General features: G+C 53.2%; 8 protein-coding genes across 10 annotated transcripts; 4 read left to right on the forward strand and 4 right to left on the reverse strand.

Moving 5' to 3' along the window:
* Positions 1 to 263: 263 nt before the first annotated feature.
* Positions 264 to 1,619, forward strand: PPTG_12043 (hypothetical protein; the record flags this gene model as incomplete). Its single annotated transcript, XM_008908239.1, has 1 exon — positions 264 to 1,619. One exon carries the CDS (start codon positions 264 to 266, stop codon positions 1,557 to 1,559), a length of 1,296 nt encoding a protein of 431 aa, XP_008906487.1. The 3' UTR covers positions 1,560 to 1,619.
* PPTG_12044 (hypothetical protein) lies at positions 1,543 to 3,814 on the reverse strand. The gene has a single exon (XM_008908240.1). The coding sequence runs from the start codon at positions 3,768 to 3,770 to the stop codon at positions 1,644 to 1,646; it is 2,127 nt and encodes a 708-aa protein (XP_008906488.1). The 5' UTR covers positions 3,771 to 3,814; the 3' UTR covers positions 1,543 to 1,643.
* Positions 3,815 to 3,902: 88 nt separating this feature from the next.
* On the forward strand, positions 3,903 to 7,555 carry PPTG_12045. 2 transcript variants are annotated; one of them, XM_008908242.1, is made up of 4 exons: positions 3,903 to 3,972; positions 4,046 to 6,885; positions 6,951 to 7,081; positions 7,152 to 7,555. In XM_008908242.1, exons 1-4 carry the CDS (start codon positions 3,944 to 3,946, stop codon positions 7,254 to 7,256), a joined length of 3,105 nt encoding a protein of 1,034 aa, XP_008906490.1. In that variant the 5' UTR covers positions 3,903 to 3,943; the 3' UTR covers positions 7,257 to 7,555. The 2 variants fall into 2 exon arrangements, with proteins under 2 accessions (XP_008906490.1, XP_008906489.1); XM_008908241.1 differs by having other exon boundaries at positions 4,046 to 7,081.
* On the reverse strand, positions 7,112 to 11,621 carry PPTG_12046. 2 transcript variants are annotated; one of them, XM_008908243.1, is made up of 2 exons: positions 7,637 to 11,621; positions 7,112 to 7,570 (listed from the first exon to the last, which is right to left on the reverse strand). In XM_008908243.1, the coding sequence occupies exons 1-2, from the start codon at positions 11,576 to 11,578 to the stop codon at positions 7,466 to 7,468; spliced, it is 4,047 nt and encodes a 1,348-aa protein (XP_008906491.1). In that variant the 5' UTR covers positions 11,579 to 11,621; the 3' UTR covers positions 7,112 to 7,465. The 2 variants fall into 2 exon arrangements, with proteins under 2 accessions (XP_008906491.1, XP_008906492.1); XM_008908244.1 differs by having other exon boundaries at positions 7,112 to 7,586.
* A 25-nt stretch (positions 11,622 to 11,646) lies between these two features.
* Positions 11,647 to 13,592, forward strand: PPTG_12047 (hypothetical protein). Its single transcript, XM_008908245.1, has one exon. The coding sequence runs from the start codon at positions 11,773 to 11,775 to the stop codon at positions 13,456 to 13,458; it is 1,686 nt and encodes a 561-aa protein (XP_008906493.1). The 5' UTR covers positions 11,647 to 11,772; the 3' UTR covers positions 13,459 to 13,592.
* Positions 13,593 to 13,610: 18 nt separating this feature from the next.
* PPTG_23075 (hypothetical protein) lies at positions 13,611 to 14,327 on the reverse strand (the record flags this gene model as incomplete). Its single annotated transcript, XM_008908246.1, has 2 exons — positions 13,611 to 13,990; positions 14,054 to 14,327. The coding sequence occupies 2 exons, from the start codon at positions 14,325 to 14,327 to the stop codon at positions 13,611 to 13,613; spliced, it is 654 nt and encodes a 217-aa protein (XP_008906494.1).
* Positions 14,328 to 14,534: 207 nt separating this feature from the next.
* Positions 14,535 to 16,821, forward strand: PPTG_12050 (hypothetical protein). The gene has a single exon (XM_008908247.1). The coding sequence runs from the start codon at positions 14,624 to 14,626 to the stop codon at positions 16,559 to 16,561; it is 1,938 nt and encodes a 645-aa protein (XP_008906495.1). The 5' UTR covers positions 14,535 to 14,623; the 3' UTR covers positions 16,562 to 16,821.
* On the reverse strand, positions 16,713 to 18,722 carry PPTG_12051 (hypothetical protein). The gene has a single exon (XM_008908248.1). The coding sequence runs from the start codon at positions 18,593 to 18,595 to the stop codon at positions 16,829 to 16,831; it is 1,767 nt and encodes a 588-aa protein (XP_008906496.1). The 5' UTR covers positions 18,596 to 18,722; the 3' UTR covers positions 16,713 to 16,828.
* Positions 18,723 to 18,799: the final 77 nt, after the last annotated feature.

Consider the following 18,799-nt stretch of genomic DNA (forward strand, 5'->3'; position numbering starts at 1 on the left):
TCCCCATTCCAGTTCTCCATTTCATTGCGCTCCACTCCACACATGACCTTGACTGCAAACGCATGTTTGGAACACAGAGGCTCCGGTGGAGCAGGATATCCTTCACAAACAACGCGTCAACAGCAATGACCACGCTTGCAGATCATGGTCGCTGATCAAACATCTGCCTCGGCGGTAATACAACGACAAGGTTGTAGACGCTTTTGAGACCGTTCACTTTCCTCCATTTCAGCACTCGCAGACAAGCAGCTACAACTACCATCATGACGCTAGGTTCCTCCTTGCGTACACCACTCGCCCTTCTCATTGGCACGATCCTGCTCGCAACAACTTCCGTTGTTCACTCTCTAGATCAAGTCCAGGAAATTGAGCTGGATCCGGATGTCGGCAAGTCCACCGTAGCGCTTATCGAAGCGCGTGGGTACGTGACGGAGACTCACAACGTCACTACAGCTGACGGGTATATTCTCACCATGCACCGCATTCCCAAGTCGTACGGGGAGAGTCAAGCAGGAGAAGACGCTGCCAAGGGCAAACCTGCCGTCTTGATTCAACATGGACTGCTCGACAGTAGCTTTTCGTGGGTCTGCAACTTCCGTAACCAGAGTCTTGCCTTCGTACTCGCTGATGCTGGTTACGATGTCTGGCTTGGTAACAACCGCGGCAATACGTACTCCACCGGTCACGTCAAGTACACCACCGCAGATGACGCGTTCTGGGACTTTAGTTGGGAAGATATGGGCCGCTTCGACTTGCCAGCTATGCTCAATTACGCCCGAGAGACATCAGGACAGAAGACAGTAGCTTATGTAGGCCACTCAGAGGGCACAACACAAGCTTTTGTTGCCTTCTCCGAAGACCAGACGCTTGCCCAGACAGTGTCGTACTTTGCTGCTCTAGCACCCGTGGCTTGGTTGGGAAACACCAAGGCCGATGCTCTCAAATTCTTGGCCAAAGTGTACTTGGACAAGATCTTCGAGGTCTTCGGTCAGGTCGAATTCCTGGCACAGAACCAAGTACTGCAAGAAGTTATTGAAGCTGCAACATGCACAGCGAACCCCGAACTTTGTCAGACTGCTCTGGCGCTCATATCTGGCGTGTCCGAAAACTGGAACTCGTCTCGAGTGAGTGTATACCTCTCCGAGATGCCTGCAGGAACTTCCGTCAAGAACATGGGCCACTTCGCACAAAGTATCCGCAAAGGCACTTTTGCAGCATACAACTACGGCTGTGGCTGTCTTCGTATTCTTGGGATCAAACTGTGTTCTAAACACATCTGTGAGAACAAGGTCAAGTACGGCAGCTTCGATCCGCCAGCTTTTCCTGTCAGCAGAATGATGTACCCTCGAACGGGTTTCTTCAGTGGTAAGAACGATATCTTAGCCACTGCGACTGACACTAACCAACTCCGAACTGCGTTACCAAACACCACAATTATCCACGACGAGGAGATCAGCAACTTCAGCCACTTGGACTTCACGTGGTCAGTAGATGCCAATGAAAAAGTTTACCAATCTGTACTGAAACAACTCGATCAGTACAAGGGCATCGGATACTAAATTCGTACAACCAACGTGCAAAAACGTACTAAGCATAAGAATCAAACCACAATTTCTATCGGTAAATAGTCCTCCGTTCAATATCTAGACGATCAAGTCGTCGTGTCCTGCAGTTCTTGCCAATTTCTGCACTTTCGAGACTTCGTTCCTGCGGTTGAATTTGGTCAAAATCGAGATCAAATCTTCGTACATTTCCACCTCAAACCGCGGCGTCTCTGGCTGCAAGCCTTGATGAAGTAGAGAAAATGTACGCACAAACTCTGAAATTTCAGTTTCTGACTGACATCGCACCATCAATTCGCGCAACTGCTCCGACGAGAGCTGGAATCCCTCGCATTCCATGTTGTACGCGATGTGCAGTGTGCGTTCAATTAATCCGATCTGGGTGCCCAAGTCGATCAGCGAGACGTACAAGCCTTCCGGGATAGCCAAGTTTTCTTGACTTAACTCGCGGAATAGGGCGAAGCACGTATCGATGCCACATGAACCATAAAGCGCGTTGATAACGTAGTCAAAGAAGACCTTGTCTGCAGCGACATCCATAGTAGCCATGTCTCGGAGGACGCCCACAACAGCTTTCAAATCGCCATGAGACGCTTGGATGAACGCAATTGTCGTAAACGCCTTGACATCCAGGACAACCCCATGCATCTCCATCGCATCAATCAGAGCGACAGCGTCGCCTACGAGACGTCGGCGCATGCAGATAGACAATAGCGACGTGAAAACCTGCAGATTCGGAGCCAATTTCCACTCCAGGAACACATCCATTAGACTGAACACCTCCTCAATCGAGGCGTCGCGATGGTTCTCTACCATCTCCAGCATCGTGATGTGGTCCGGTACAATGAACGGGTTGTTCAGCATCTGCGAGAAGAGCTCCTTAGCTTGCTCAGATTTACCCGTAGCGGCCAAGCAACCGAGTGCATCGTTGTAGTTCTCCACCTCCAGCATCCAGGCGCCTCCAAGCTCCTGTTCCGTCGTGGATACCTCTTCCAGTACTTCTTCCAGGAAGGTCGCATCCAGGTGCTCATGACAATAACGAATCGCTGATCCAAAACCACCACTGCGACCTACACCTCGAGCTGCCATCCCGCGGAATGCATCCTTCAACATGGAGAAGTCCTGGAGAGCCATACACGCCTTCATCACGTTGACGTACATGTTCTCATCTACAGGGATCACCTTATCAACAACTTTAGTCTTCTCTTCGGCGTTATCAGCCACACTATCCGTCCTCAAGTCGTCACGACCAATTATCCTCTCGCGCGTGCTCTCCATCGTTGAATAGCAGTGCAACGCCAGTGAAAACTCCTCCAGCGTCACGCAACACTGTATTGCGGCGCCAAAGCCTTGTTCCAACTGCAATCGCTTAATCCTGTCCAAATTGTTGCCATATGTACGCACACTTCCATCCACGTAGTCTAAAAACGTGCGTACGATTTTTCTGGGAGTCACTTTTGCCTTCACACTCGCTTCAAATAACGCCAGAAATCCTTGTTGCTGGAAATCTCTGGCTGCATCGAACTCTGGGTGCGTGAAATATTCCGCCGCAAGACTCAGCCCCTGTTTGTACTCTTTCTTCTGCACCATCTTGGTCATCAAATGCCCCACAACGGACGGTGGCATCAGTGGCTCCAGGGAACTCAAACCCAATTCATTTTCTCGAATTTCAGGCCATAGTTTCTGATGATACAGCAGCAATTCGTGACCCGCCGTGGTCATCTTAATGTTGGCGCATCCATTGATCACTCCAACCAATACACGCGCCACAAACTCTGGTCCATATCTTTTCTTCAACTGACCCAAAAGCTGGTAGATCTCTTCTTTACGGAACCCACGCGACGAACGTTGCCGTAATACCGTAAATAACAGATCCGTCCATACGGGTTCGCTAGCGTTTTCCCGTGCGAAATTGGCTACGAGCCCCAGCAGCTCGGCGGCGCCCCGTTCGTCCCGCTTTTCGAGCCGACGCTGCAACGCCACGTTCCACGCCGACGGGTCTGTAGCCGCCAAGAGCGTTGTTTCGTCCTTGCAGCGCAGCGCCCGACAGGCGAATACGAAGCTGTCCGAGGTCGTCTTATTGGACAATAAAACGTTGATCCGCTTGTCTTCGAGCCGCAAATTGGGCATACGATTTGCGGTACGAGGCGAGAAGGAGCGCGCTCGCGCCTGCGAGGACGCCGCACGCCGGCACACTCGACGCAGCATCTTGATCTGGTCGTCAAGGGTTAGAGTGACGTACGGCTATGAAGCGCTGATAAATATTTATGTTCCGCTACGTAAATACGTGTTCAAAACATTGTGAACATAAAGTTCATGTACAGCACGCAAACCGGATGTCACCGACCATAATCACTTGAAGCTGACCCCCTCCTTTGACCATGGCGCCTCGCTTCGCGTTCCGTGCAAGGTACCGCTCTACAACGTCCATATTACCTCTCTAACGCTGTATAGCTGTATTCTAACTGTCTGTGTGGATGCAGCAAGTTTCGTAATGTGGAATGCAAGCGCCTGTCGACCTATGACCAGCTGCAGGTGTCCCCGGACGGCACCGTGTTGGCCGCCACATCCTCCAGCTTCGCCTTCGCTCATCAGATGGACAATGGAGGAGCGGTCCAAGTAAAGCCGCTAGCTCAGACTGGAAAGGAGGCTCCTAATACGCCTCCACTAGTTCGTGCTCACCCTACGGGACGCATTACGGCGCTGAGCTTCTCGCCGTTCCACGAAGACCTACTGCTGTCCGCGGGGGACGCCAATGCAGCGGTGAAACTCTGGAAACTACCGGGTAGTGAACCCATGACGGACGATCTGGTGACGCCCTTGGCGTCATTCCAAGAGACTCAAGGGATCGTAGCGGGGATCGTGCCACATCCGTCCGCGGACTCGGTAGTCGCCACGTACTCGAGACCTGGATCACTGAAAATCTATGACTTAGAGGCCGAGAAGTTAAGCTTTGAAGTAGCAGTGGAGGGAAGTGCAGTGATGAGTTCGGCAGCGTGGAACTGGGACGGTAGTGCCATGGTGGTGGCTACACAGGATCAAGCGGTGAGGGTCTTGGACCCGAGGGTGGAACAGCTCTCAGCACCGGTTATTGAAGCTGCACATACTGGAAAGAGACACCTGAGTGTGGTCTGGTGTGGACGTACGCAGCACTTTGTGACGTGTGGGAGTGACCGTATGCAAGAGCGAGAACTAAAGCTGTGGGACCCACGACAATTGGCCAAGTGCGTGCATCGAGAGCGTCTGGATGCCGGTAGCGTGGGCCAGTTGTTCCCATTATATGACGCAGATTTGGACTTGTTGTATGTACTGGGCAAGGGAGACCGCAGTTCTCGACTGTTCGAAGTGGACTTGGCGCGTGCGCCTTATGTGCACGCACTGGACCATAGCGTACTGGGCAGTATGACGCTTGCGGCAACGCTATTGTCGAAAGCGACGTGTGATACGAACGACTGTGAAATTGCGCGTGTTTTGAACCTCAGCGCGAGTGGTAGCAGCGTTGCTGGAAGCTGCGAAGTTGTGAGCTATCGAGTGCCTCGCAAGGAGGCAACACACACGTTCCAGAGCGACTTGTATCCGGATACATTGGCGAATGCAGCTGCAATGACATCGTCGGAGTGGCAACAGGGACGCAACGCTGAGCCCAAGTTGCAGGCAGTGCAGCCTACAGCTAAGGTTGCCGAGGATATGAGCGGTAGTGTGTTTGGCAGAACTTCTGCACCGTCCGGTTGGGGTACACCAGCTTCAAGTGCTGGGGCGACGACCAACGGGTGGCAAACTTCTGGTTGGGGGCAGTCACTGTCGTCCACGGCGTCGTCGAATGCTCCGTCGAAAACTGCGTCCGATGTCAAGACGGGATGGGCGTCGAGTACAAGGAAGTGGAACGAACCAGAGCCCACGGCTCAAAGTGCTCCTCCTCCGCCAGCGCAGTGGAACTCTACCGACACAACGGCATCCACTGCACCCCCGGCGCCTTCGTCGAAATCCACCGAAACACCTGAAGAGATTCCAGCACCAGTGCCAGCAGCTACAGTATCGGATGTGTCGTCACCAGCAGGACCAACGAGCATTACCGATGTGGTGGAGCTTTCGGACAAAGCGCAGCGCTTGGGCGCCAAATACGGACACAAGCTCAAGTATTTGCAAGGTAAAGAAGCTCCACGCAACGATGTCTTCCACTTCGGTGACAAGCGCGTCGTGTTCTCGACTCAAGCCTCTCCTGTGATTGCTGCCAACGCAACGTTCTGGGCGGCGCCCATTGCAGGTGCCGGTGGGCCTGTACTGGTGGAGAAGCTTGGTGCGACAGGGAAGGCACAGCACCGGGCTGCACCCGTGATCAACGGACAGAAAGCCGAAGTGTCGGCACTCGCGTTCAACCCGTTCAACGATCACGTGCTCGCGACTGGATCTGCAGATTCTACTATCCAACTTTGGTCTCTCAAGTCAGACACATCTAACGGTGCAGGTGAACTCACGCAGACGTTGTCAGGGCACACCAAGGGTCTTCGATCTCTTCAGTTCAACCCGACAGCGGCCGATGTGCTCTGCTCTTCAAGTCACGATCTCTCGCTGCGTTTCTGGGACATTGAAGCAGGCCAGGAGAAGTTGCGTCTGGACGGGAAGCTGGACGATATCACGTGGAACATGGCATTCAGTCCCGACGGTGCTCTGTTAGCCACTGCTAGCCGCGCCAAGATCGTGCGAGTGTTTGATCCTCGTCAGTCTGAGCAAGCGTTGGTTGCGATGGGCTGCGGATACGAAAGCAACAAGCCGCAGTTTGTCACGTGGGCAGACTCCTCACGGCTACTAACAGTAGGTGTGAACACACGCAACGAGACGCAGGTGAGCTTTTGGGACTCGCGTAACTTGCTGGAGCCTCTGGATGTTCCCGTGATGGTCGAGCCGGCAGCTAGTGCGGCGAGCACCACGACTCCGATCCCGCTGTACGATGCCAGTTCGCATCTGCTCTTCCTCATCGGCACGGGCAGTCGACACATCTGGAGTTACGAAGTTGATCCAGTGGCTGCTACGGTGCAAGCAAACCTGCCGTTCATGATAGCCGGTACCGACACTATCGGTGGTGTTGCTCTTCTTCCGAAAACCACCTGCAATATCCGCGACGTTGAACTGGCGAGGTTGCTTGTAGCAACGCCGAATGTTGTGCAGCGCGTGTCGTTCTCGCTTCCACGAGCTGAGAAATTGAAAGAATTCTTCCAAGACGACGTCTTTGGCTTGGTACCCAAGCAGGAGCCGTCAGTGACTGCAGCACAGTGGTTCATGGGCGAGACTGGCGCTCCGGTTTACGAGTCCCTTCGACCGGATGGTACGATTGATGCACAGTGGCAACATGATCCATTGCTGACCCATTTTCTTGCTTGTAACCTTCAGGTATGGTGGCACTGTCCGAGAAGCCCAAAGACTCGGCACCTGTGCGACCCAAGACGTTGGATTTCCAGGCGCGCAAGAGGGAAGAAGAGGAGAAAGAGCGACAGAAGGCTGCTCAGTTCGCTCGGCTCAGTGTAAGTCACCATGTTGTTGCGAGTTCCGATCTATGGCATCGAACTAACTTGGTACATTGTTGCTGCGTAGACTCTTGCGGCTCAGCCGTCTCTGCATTCCACGCACCATACTGGAGCCAATCCACGCGCACCTCAAACTGTAGAGGTCGATAGCGACGATGATTGGGACGACTAAAGTGTTGGACGACGGGCCCGTACACAGACTAGAGAACTCGCTCTCATCACCACAGACTCGGCAATTTTTGATTATACTTTACAACTCCAGCCGCAACAAACGAGCACGTGTTGTATCACCTCCGTCTCTCCCCAATAGATAACTTGGCGTGGTTATCCGCTTGCACACAACCACGCCGATACTACGTAATCCTAAAAGACTGTCGCTGACTACCGCACAAAACTCTCATGAAGTCTTCGACATACTCGCGTAAAATACTTCGGCCCCTGTCTGGATACTAGCTCAACCTCCTTCGCTACAGTATCAGTCGAGATCTACAGAGCGAACCAACTAACCATTAGAATCACAACTAAGTAGCGAGATCTCATCATGAAACATACCTGTCCGTAAGGCACCTGCACAGTCGTTTGGTAGTCCGTGTAGGGGAAAACAGGAAGAAGCGAGAAGCCAACACAAAACTGAGCACCCTCGACGTCTATCCGCGAAGCCACCGAAGGAAAATTGAGAAAATCGACCCAGAGCGTGCTATCCTCTTCGTCGTACCGCATGGAAAAGTGCGTCGACAATTCCCGCAGCTCCTTCAATAACCGGAACGAGCGACTGATGAAATTCTCCAGCACTTGCAACTTTGAGCATATCCGGCCATCGATTCCATCTCCCAACTCGGATTCATCCGCTATTCGAGATAAATAGTGCGGATCCAGCAGTAGTCGCTGCAACACGAGCACCACATCGCCCTCATAGGGAAGGTACGTGTTGCCTGTTCTCCTCTTGAGAAGTTCATTGGTTTTGATCGAAGTTGACGCCTCGCTCGCTGAAAGGGACCCTAGATGGACATCCACGCAAATCTCGACATCGAACAACACGTCCTCCAAGCGAGCGCTAAGCCGGAGAATCGACGCTGTAGCCTCCCGAATTTTCCACACACTTAAGCTCTCCTGGATCGCCAGCATCTCCTCCGTTGCTAGTACTTCCTGTCCAAAGAGTGTTGCTGCTTCTGAAGTCACAGGCTCCAGTTCCGCCGCTCGTCCCTCAAGCACCTTTAAGCGACTCTGCAACACTGATTCCTCTAACGATAGCGACGAGCATTCCTTCTCCAGACCCTTCACGGCCTTCACATACTCGTCATGCGCTCCTTGTTGCTCCTCGATTGCATCCAGAAGAAGAGCCATTTGTTCTTCACGATCGATCATTACTTTGATAGCTGCAAGCTCATCCTGGCGCTTCAACGCATCAGCAGCCACACTGTCCTTCAGGGATTTCACATCAGTTGACAGCGCATTTGCACCGATAGATAAACTGCTGGTGAGCTGCTTTTCCATCTGCGTCTGTAGCTGACACCAACCGGTTCGAGCGACCAGAGTCTCAGTAGCATACAGCGCTTGAATCGCCTCCCGACCAGCGTCATCAAGATTTTCCGGGCTGAAGACTGCAGGAGCTTTGACGTGAAGCGAAGTCGACAGCTCTTCAGTCACAGCAGCAGACCACGACGATACGTCTTGGACATGACGTTCTATCACCGCTGAGCAGGTATCGTGGGCACAAGCCAGCTTTACATCCTTCGAGACTTGGCTGTCAGACGACTCAGCTTCGTCTCCAAAAAAGGCTCCAGCAGCTTCCACTAACGTGCTCTCTTCGTTCAGTACAACGGACGACAACAGCTCTTCCATAGTAATCAACTGAACAGGACGAGACTCGGGCGTCAGTGGTCGTCGAGGACTTTGACTGGGCTCACTGACTCGGTCAAACTGCGATTTGAGATTCACCTGGAGCGATGCCCGTTTGGCAGCATATTCGTCGTCACTTTCGTCCGATACAAGACTCATGTTACTTTGGTTTCGTGAAGAAGTCATCGTATCATTCGCCTCCATTGTAGCGTCTTGGTCGTTCGATTGCTGCGTGTGATTACTTTGACCAGCAACTTCGTTAGCCAGGTCACCCAGAGATCCAGGCAGATCATGTAGGTCAGAGTCAGGCGCTGACTTGGTCAGCTCGTAGACGGAAGATTCCGCGAGAAGATGCCCCAAACTAAACTCCGCAGTGTCTTCGTCGCGCGGTAGACCAGTAAATGACTGCGACTGCTTTCCCGCAGCGTTACTGTGGCCTAGTCCGATAGAATAATCCCCCGTAATCTCCATGTCCTCTCCAGCGTCTGAAGATGCGGATGAGTCTGCGTAAGGCATACACACTGGCTGAGCTACGGCTGTCGGACGTAAAAACGAGTTGTTGTTTGCCGTGAACGAAGACTGAGAGCTGGTAGTCGGCTTTTCGGCAGTAAATGACGTTGTTGTGGTGGTCTCCGAGGCTTGGCGTGTAACGTTGATGGTCTGACGCCTGCGTCGTCGAATTTCAGCACGAGAATCAAGAGGACTAAAGCCCCGCATGCTGTGTCGTCGTTGACTTTTGTCGGTCGATTTCGGTGCCATTAGACTGCTTCTCCGTGACTGCAGCAGGTCAAATCCCGGCTTCTTGAGCTGCGTAACCTTGCGCACATTGATTTGTTTCGGCTCTTCCTCATCAAGTGAGTCAGCCTCATCAAGAATGGAAGAGTTCAAGGACGTCTCTGCGTCGTCTGGTTCTTCCTCTGACGATACCCGCTCCAACGGAAAAAGCCGTGAAGCGTCCTTGGCTGGCATGGGCGTCATGGACGTAGAAGGCGAGCCGTGATTGAACTCGGCGCCTTGCGATGGGCCAAAATTGACTGACTTGGTCGGTGTTGTTTCTGCATTACGACGCTCCTTCCGCGCACTCAAGATACCTTTCAGTGGAGTCCTCAGGCGAGGAGGAGGGGAGAATAGTGAAGGTTTCGGGAGTGGTAGCTCATCAGTAGATTTCTGATTGTCACTTCCAGTTGTTTTGTGCTCCGTGGTCGAGGTACTTGATTCGGTTTCTGAATACTGAGGTGAGTCCACGTCCATACTCTCCATAGTTGCGTCGTTCTGGTCACTGTTTGTGCGAGCACGCTTTTCAGGACTTCCTTTTTGCTTGTCTGAATCGCTCGCACGCTTCCTTGACGCTTCTTCTCCACGCTTATCTGCTGAGTTCATACCACCAGCTGATAGAGAGTCAAATCCGCTATTAAGTATCAATAACCCGTTGGCGTCGATAGTTTGACGACGGTCATCCTGTTGCAGTGGACTGTTTACCAACGTTGAGAACACGTCGCTCGGATCGACGGTCGTTCTTCGCTTAGAGTTGCTCCTTGTAGGAGTTGGTGACTTCCTGCCCTTGGTTTCCTTCGCTAGAGATGGGGACTTCTTGGTCGTAGTTTCCTTCGCCGGTGACGGAGAATCTCTGCTCTTGGACTCTACAACCGGAGTGGGGGTTCTGCTATTGACGAAGTCCTTCAATTGTTTTTCCTCTTTCGACGGCGACTCCTTTGGTGGAGATGGTGATTTCCTATACTCCTTCGGCTGTGATTTTCTGGTCGTCGAGTCCTTGGATGGAGTCGCAGCCTTCCTGTTGTTCGTGAGATCCTTCGCTGGCGATAGTGACCGCCTGCTCTGCTTCGATGGAGTAGACGTCTTGCTGCTCTCTCTCAGCTTCGACTGCTGCGCGTTATCGTCCGAATCAACATCCATCTCCAACGTTGAGCTGCTCAAACTCCGCTCTTCTTTCCGCAGCGCTGCAACCACCAATGCGGCCTCAGTCGGATCCAGCGTGGGCCTCCTCCCTGCATCCTGTTCCAGTAAATTGGGTGCGAACATCGTGTCCGTAAAGCTGTCACTAGTGTTAACCACCGACATGCTCTTCCTGCGATCCACCACAGTCTTCGCAGGTGACGTCTTCTTCGTCGCCGACCTCGGTCGTTTACTCGCCGACGCGGTCTTTGACCTGGTAGATCTGGCAGGCGAGTCCAGTATCTCCTCAGTATCTCTCCTCCTATCCGGAGAGCTCCCAAGCAGCTCCTTCTCCACCTGAAGCAGCTCTGACGCTTCTAAAATGTCCCTAGTCTTGACTGGGCTGCTTTTCTTCTGCGCAGCGACCTTTTCCAATCCACCAGCAGCTTTCATTACTGCCTTCAGCGCCTCTGGACTCACTGTATCTCGCCTGGATATGGCGGCGTCCAGCGCCTCCACGTCTGGTAGCAGCTGCATTGCTTTGCCAGGCGACAGCGTGCGCCGCTTCGATGGCGTCGACGGCGGCTCATCCTCCTCCGACTTCTGCTCGTGCTCTTGTGACGCATCCGAGGGCTCTTCCTGCACTCTGTCAGCGGCCATTTCGCCCAGAATTTCGCGCTGCAGCTGGCGCGTGATGGTATCGCGTCGGTGTGCGACGGGCGGACGCAGCGCGTACTCGGTGTCGTCACCGTCTGCGTCCATGGCCGAGTCCACAATAGTTTTGCCGCGCTTTGAGGGAATTTTGCGTCAGTAATTTTTTCAAAAAGGGGAGGTACGGCACAGTCAGTCAACCTTCAAGCGACATTCATTGAAATGTACTCATCTGCTTAAAGCACTGGCTGTGCTTGGATGCGGTGTGTGACTTGCGTCAGACTCGAACGGACATCGCAGGCACCATGACGGACATGAGCGACGCCAAGGCCCAGCGCAAGGCCGAGAAGAAGGCTAAGAAAGCTGCACGCAAGGCTGCTGAGGCCGCTGCCGCTGAAAACCCTGCTGCGGGGTCGAATAAGAAGGAGAAGAAGCAGAAGAAGCACAAACGTGCTCGTGAGGAGACCGAGACACCCGCCGACAGCCCCAAAAAGCATAAGAAGGAAAAGAAGAAAAGCAAGAAGCGTAAAAACAGCGACGGTAACGACGAGGAGAACGTTGCACCCAGCACGGACTTCTCCAGCGGCCCGTACCAGCAGCCGCCAGCCAAGGACGGCAGCTTTAAGAAGGCTTTCTACACGGAGGGCAAGGACACAGCTAAGATGACCAACGAGGAGGTGGCAGCTTTCCACGAGGCCAATCAAATGATCCTCAGCGGCAACAACTGCCTTTACCGTCCGGTGTTGAGCTTCGACGACGTCACGTTCGAGTCCAAGTTCATGAAGACCACCAAAGGCTTCGACAAGCCCACACCCATCCAGAGTCAGTGCTGGCCTATTCTGGCCTCGGGACGCGACATCATTGGCATTGCCGAGACCGGATCCGGCAAGACGCTGGCGTTCTCCATCCCTGGGCTCATCCACATCGCTGCCCAACCTGAGGTGTCACCCAAATACCCGGGTCCGCGTATGCTCGTTGTGGCTCCGACACGTGAGCTAGCGATGCAGAGTTCAGCTGTGATCTCCGAGGCTGGCAAGAAGTGCGGACTCAAGAGCATTTGCATCTATGGTGGTGTGCCCAAACATACCCAGAAGAAGGCGCTGCGTGACGGTGTGCACGTGGTGGTGGCCACTCCTGGTCGTCTCAAAGACCTGGTGGAGGAACGTTCGTGCAACCTCTCCAAGGTCACCTTTGTGGTGCTAGATGAAGCCGATCGTATGCTGGACGAGGGTTTCGAGAAGGACATCCGCGCCATTATCGGCAGCACACACCCGGAGCGACAGATTGCCATGTTCAGCGCGACATGGCCGCAGTCGATCCAGAAACTAGCACACGAGTTCTTAAACGACCCTGTGAAGGTGACGATCGGCTCGGATGAGCTCGCTGCCAGCCACAACGTCACGCAGATCGTCGAGGTCATTGAAGACCGTGCTCGTGACGCGCGTGCACATGCTCTGCTGCAGAAATATCACTCGAGCCGCAAGAACCGCATTCTTCTGTTTGTGCTGTACAAGAAGGAGGCTGACCGTGTGGAGCGCATGCTGCACCAGCGTGGCTGGAACTGTATCGCCATTCACGGTGATCGCAGCCAGCAGCAGCGTTCAGAGGCTGTGGAGCAGTTCAAGTCTGGTGAAGTCCCGCTGCTGATTGCCACGGATGTGGCTGCTCGTGGTCTTGATATCCCTGGCGTTGAGTATGTCCTGAACTATTCGTTCCCACTGACCATTGAGGACTATGTGCACCGTATTGGACGTACGGGTCGTGGTGGTAAGAAGGGTACGGCCCACACGTTCTTCACCGCTAACGACAAGCCTCGTGCTGGTGAGCTTGTGAATCTCCTGCGCGAGAGTAACCAGGAGGTACCAAAGGACCTGACCAAGTTCGGTACGCACGTCAAGAAGAAAGAGCACAAACTGTACGGTGCTTTCGCCAAGAACATTGATGCCACGAAGAAGGCCACCAAGATTACCTTCGACAGTGACGACGAGTAAGCTGTACACTGTCGACGTTGATAGGTTAGGTACCAGGTAGACACGTGGGGGGTGGGGGGAGTAGAGATCTATTTCGCTGTAGATTGCTTTGATAAGTTGGTTTACTTAAATTTTGCTTGCACAGAGAATCCCTTCTCCATCATAGCAAGTTGCTACTCCTCGTCGCTACTGCTGGAATAGTCCTGAAGCAGCAGTGCCGTCGCAGGGTTGTCCGTCGAAGGTTTCGTCGTTGATGCACTACTGCTCTTTTTACTACTACTACTACTACTACTACTACTAGGTGTCTGGAGGTTGTCGGATTTTGTTTGAACCTCTTTACCTGCGGTGGGATTCTCTGAAGTGGTTCGACTCTTCTTGACTTTGGTCGTCTCCTTCCCACTCGGCGTTGCCTGCCGCTTCTTGGCCTTTATCACCACAACTGATTTCTTCTCAACCGGCAGCGGCGATTTTTTCCCACTGCCAGAAGTAGTCACGGCAATCTCCGTCTTGTGGGCCTGCATCTTGAGGGCGCTAGAGCGGAAGGTCTGCAGCGCTACGACCGCCAACGGTCAGTCTGCTACTAGCAACGTCAACAGTGCGCAATCATCACACTCACCAGCCTGCCGCTCCATTTTCTCCCTGTTCCTGGCTTGCAGCTCCAGATGCGTCTGATCCACGAGGTACATACGATCCGACGGGTCCAGCAGTCCGCGACCACCGCCAAGCACGACGCTCTCGTCCTCCGTGGACACCAATTCTCTCTCCGCCTCCGTGGACGTGTCTACAGTTTCATAGGTAACGCGCTTGGACGCCGAGTCCTCGCCGCTCATCGCCTGCCGCCGCGCCGCATCCGAGCTCTGGTTGGCCGGATGCCACGACGGCACGTCCATCGGTCAGGATACTTTGTCCCCAAACTCTCCATTTCACCCCAAACTGGGTGGATTTTGATTAAACCATTCACCCACCCAAATGGGTGGACCACTCGCAAATTCTGATATGTGCGCAAATTTACCTGCTTTCCTGAATATTTAAATAGGTGCAAATTCACCTGATTCAACACATTTTCCTGTTGAAAAACCTTATTTTATTTTGTACCCTGTCAGAAACGCTCGATACGCTAATCAAGCTGATCTTTTGGTCGAAACGACTTGCTCATCGTGTGCATTTGCCATTCCGCCCCACCTCAATGAAGCTTCTCCTGTCTCTGCTGTCCGCAGCGTTCTGCATCATCGCTGTGGCCGCTGAGCCTCCCGTGCAGCTCAATGGCTGGTATCCGTGCTCGCAGAGCTCGCTGCAAGCCGACGACATGAACAAAGGTCACCCAGATCAGTATTACATGGAGACAGCCAGCGATTCGAATACCCGACGTAGAGCTGCAGCTGAAGTGCAGCAGACCCCGGCATCCTCACTGCCGTTTCTGCAGCAGTCGTTCGACCGTTTATTCGCTCATCACAGCGACTGGAAGCAACAGGGACAGCGAACACACCATCACCACAGTACGCACCATAAATCAGCGGAAGATGCAACACCAGGCATCCCGCAGTACGAGTGTGCTGAATTCCGTGTACCCATGTGCTATGATGGAGTGTGTGAGAGCGATAACACCATAAACGTGTTCGTTAAGCGTGTCAAAGCGACAGGTACGCCCGACGGTCAGAAAGGGAAGGCGCTGTGGGTGCTGCAAGGAGGACCTGGGGCATCTTCGACTGGAGTGGAGGGACTAATGAACACAATGTACTTGGAGCTGGACAGACAGGTCAGTGTCTATACGTTCGATCATCGCGGAACCGGACGCAGTGCCAGACTCGAGTGTCAAGCAGCACAAGCTGGAGCTCTGGGCAGTCCCGGTGGCTCAGCCATTCGACTGGATGAACTGCCCGCGTGTATGGATGATATTCGCTTCCAGGTTGACAACCAGACGGCTGCATTCTCGGTCACTAGCGCTGCCAAGGACTTGGCTGCGATTATCAACTATGAACTCAGCGATCAAGACGTATTCGTGTATGGACTAAGTTACGGCACGTATCTGGTCGAGAGACTGGTACATTTCGCACCAGCGAGTGTGAAAGGGTTCTCTGTTGACGGAATTGTATCAGAGAGTGGAGACACAGTGGAGAAGCGCTCGACGTTCTCCAACTGGGACCACGACGTCGGTGTTGTAGGGGACCGCTTCCTTGCTGCTTGTTTGGCTGAAGATTTTTGCAAGAGCAAATTCCCAGGCGTATCGGATCTCTCGGCCTTCGTCCACGAACTCTATGATACGCTGGATGCTGCTGTAGCTGATGGTAAGAAAAAGATTAACGCCTGTGCTGATGCATTGTCGACGAACGGCAAGAAACCCTCCTATTTGCTCCGTTCTACCTTTGGAGAATACCTCATGTCTGACCGTTTGCGCATCGCGATTCCTGCTGTGATATACCGCGCGTCCCGATGTACCGACCAAGATGCTGATGCCCTTGGTTACTTTGCCGAAGGGGCTGCTTATTCGGAGGACGATGGTGGTTTTGGTGACTCGGAGCCGGAGACGCTGCTTTTTGACTCGGATATGCTTTACTACCTGATCGTATTTTCTGAAATGTGGGAATCCCCCACTCCTGACAAGGCGACGCTGGTTAATTGGTACGAAAACTCGACGATGGCGTCGGATAACTACTTGTCACTCCCGTATTACTGCCTGTTCACTGGAAGCCGTGAACATGCGTGTCAAGAGCTCATTCACCTGCCAATCGCTCGGCCTCTAGTGTACGATCGTGATCAGTACTGGAACAAGACAGGAGAACTCCCTGACGGCGTCACAGCTCTGCTTATGACAGGTGGAATGGATCTGCAGACACGTCGTATGTATGGAGAACTGGAGTATGAAGCGATGAGCGGCGAGCGCATGCTCGTGAACTTTGACGACGCAGGCCATTGCACGACCTTCACGACTCCGGTGAACAGTGGCGGTGCCACCTGCGGTGTACGTATTCTAGCGTCCTACGTGAAGGAAAATGGTGTTTTGAAGAACGTGGACACGAGCTGTATGGATGACCTGAAGCCCATGACATTCTCGGAGGATGTCGTGGACGCGCAAGAACTGTTTGGTACGAATGATCTGTACGAGAGCTCGGGTTCAGATTGGTAGAGGTGAAAGTAGAAGAATGTAGTTAGTATTCCATAGAATTGAACCAGGCCGCAGTTTTCGCTATCAACCCCGTCACGGCCAAGCCACGATATAAATGACTATTTCGGCAATGCCCGTGCAACTTTATCGTTGAGATTCCCAAGGGCATTGAGCACAAGATTGAGGTGAACAATCTTAACAGCAAATAGAACACGAACCCCCATGCGGGTCAAAACAGTACTCCCCGATCGGGTCGTGAAAAAAAATCTTACTTTAGTTGCATACTTTTCATTCCTCGACAGTAATGAGAACTTGCAGCTCATCAGGGGAGCCTTGGCTACTAAGGCGCAGTTCTCGCATCGCCTCACACGTGATGGCACCGAGGGTAATTAGACCCACTACAACTAGAAGGATCACTTCACTCAGAGACCACGGGACACCGACACCATTCCCGCCAGCTTCAGGGTAGTGCAGTTCCTCTCGAGTTGCTGTTGCCTCTTGCTTCTCATCCGTACTCATTTGCACAGTCTCGAGGTTCCAACCATCAAGGCACTTGGTGGTCGACAGCTGAGCGAACCATTTTGCTGCTGGACGAGGGATTCGAGCCAGCTTGGGCGAGGCATTCTTGGTATAATTTACATAATGCAGCCCGAAACGAGGTTTGTACGATCCCCACTCATTGTTGTCCAAGAACGACCACGCCGTGTAGCCAATGACAGGGATCTTTTCCTCCACAACCGCTTTGTACACTTGCTCCACGTATGTTTGGAAATACCAGAGCTGCGTCCAGTTGTCCAATTGGTCATCTCCACACCATCCGTTCTCTGTCAGCAGGATCTCTGCTGCCGGATCCTGGGCATGTAGCCACTTGATGGTGGCCAAGTAGCCATCAGGATAGCCTGAAAACCACGAGCACTCCAGGCTAGGAGCTGCGCGTGCCCCGTTTGGAGCTCTAGTGTCGTCAACCCCCCTGTCGCGAGCGTAACCCAGAGGGAGTTCATCGCAGGAAATTTCCGAGCGCTCCGAGTCGCAGTCGGTCACCACACGCGAATAATAATGATTCAACATCAGGACATCGTACGACCCCTTGACTTGCGTAGCTTCCTCGATAGTAAATTTCGGCAGTCGCTCTCCAACACGCTCGCGCATGATCTCAGGATAATCTCCTGTCACAAGAGGCATCAGAAACCAACCGAGATCGAACTGCATCTTACGCTCCGCGGCTGCCACGTCAAGAGCATTCAACTCGTCCAAGGGGTAGCCGTACTCCGCATTAAGAACGATACTGATGCGAGCACCGGTATCTACCACGTTATTTTCTGCTTGCTTCAACTTACGGAACAGTGCAACCGCTCGTGCGTGCGAACGCAAGACGTTATGAGCGACGGTGTACGTGTTGGAGTCGGATGACTGCATACCACCCGGTGCGGCGTCGCACGAGCCGTAGCCGCCGCTGATGAACGTTAACGGCTCGTTGAACGTGGCCCAGTACTTCACTTTGTGTCCATACTCGTTAAAAGACAGCGTCGCAAAGTCCTCAAAGTGCGTCACAATGTCGGGATTGAGCCATCCGTTGGGCTCTAGTTGTGTCTGTAGCGTCAACGGTAGATCGAAATGGTAGAGTGTGGCAATAGCCTGTATCCCTTTCGCATGTAGATCATTAAGTAGGGAATGGTAGAATGCTATCCCTTGTGGATTGGGCACCATTTTCTTAATCTCGACGTCCCAATTCATGATTCTTGACCAGGAGATGGAGAAACGGAAAGAAGACAGCCCCATGTCGCTCATGCGTTGCACGTCATCAGTGTAGCGGTGGAAGAAGTCGTCGGCTACGTCGGCGCATTGCAGGCCCGCCTGAGAGCGGCAGTAGTCGTCCCAGATGCTCGGTTCACGGCCGGAGTCGTTCCAGGCTCCCTCCACTTGGAACGCGGCGGTTGCCGTGCCGAACAAAAACTCGGGCGGGAAGCAACGCGTCTCAAAGGCAGCAATTGGACAATAGATGCAGCTCAAGAGGCCCAGACATAGCGTGGCGGCGGTGAAGACAGAAGGCCGCATCGGACGGACGCCTTGGCAGGAGGTTCGAGAATGACCGGTTGGTCATTCGGTACTGCAATACCTTCAGCCCATCCTGATTACCGGACGGTTGGGTATACTATCATGTGGGCCACATAAATGTCATCGACTATTGAAGTTTAGATTGTGGACGTTTGTGGACACATGCATGTAGCTACGCCTTAGATCATGTTGGCTTGCAGTAGC

The sequence above is a fragment of the Phytophthora parasitica genome (assembly GCF_000247585.1).
Source record: "Phytophthora parasitica INRA-310 unplaced genomic scaffold supercont2.29, whole genome shotgun sequence".
In the NCBI taxonomy this organism is placed as follows: Eukaryota; Oomycota; class Peronosporomycetes; order Peronosporales; family Peronosporaceae; genus Phytophthora; species Phytophthora nicotianae.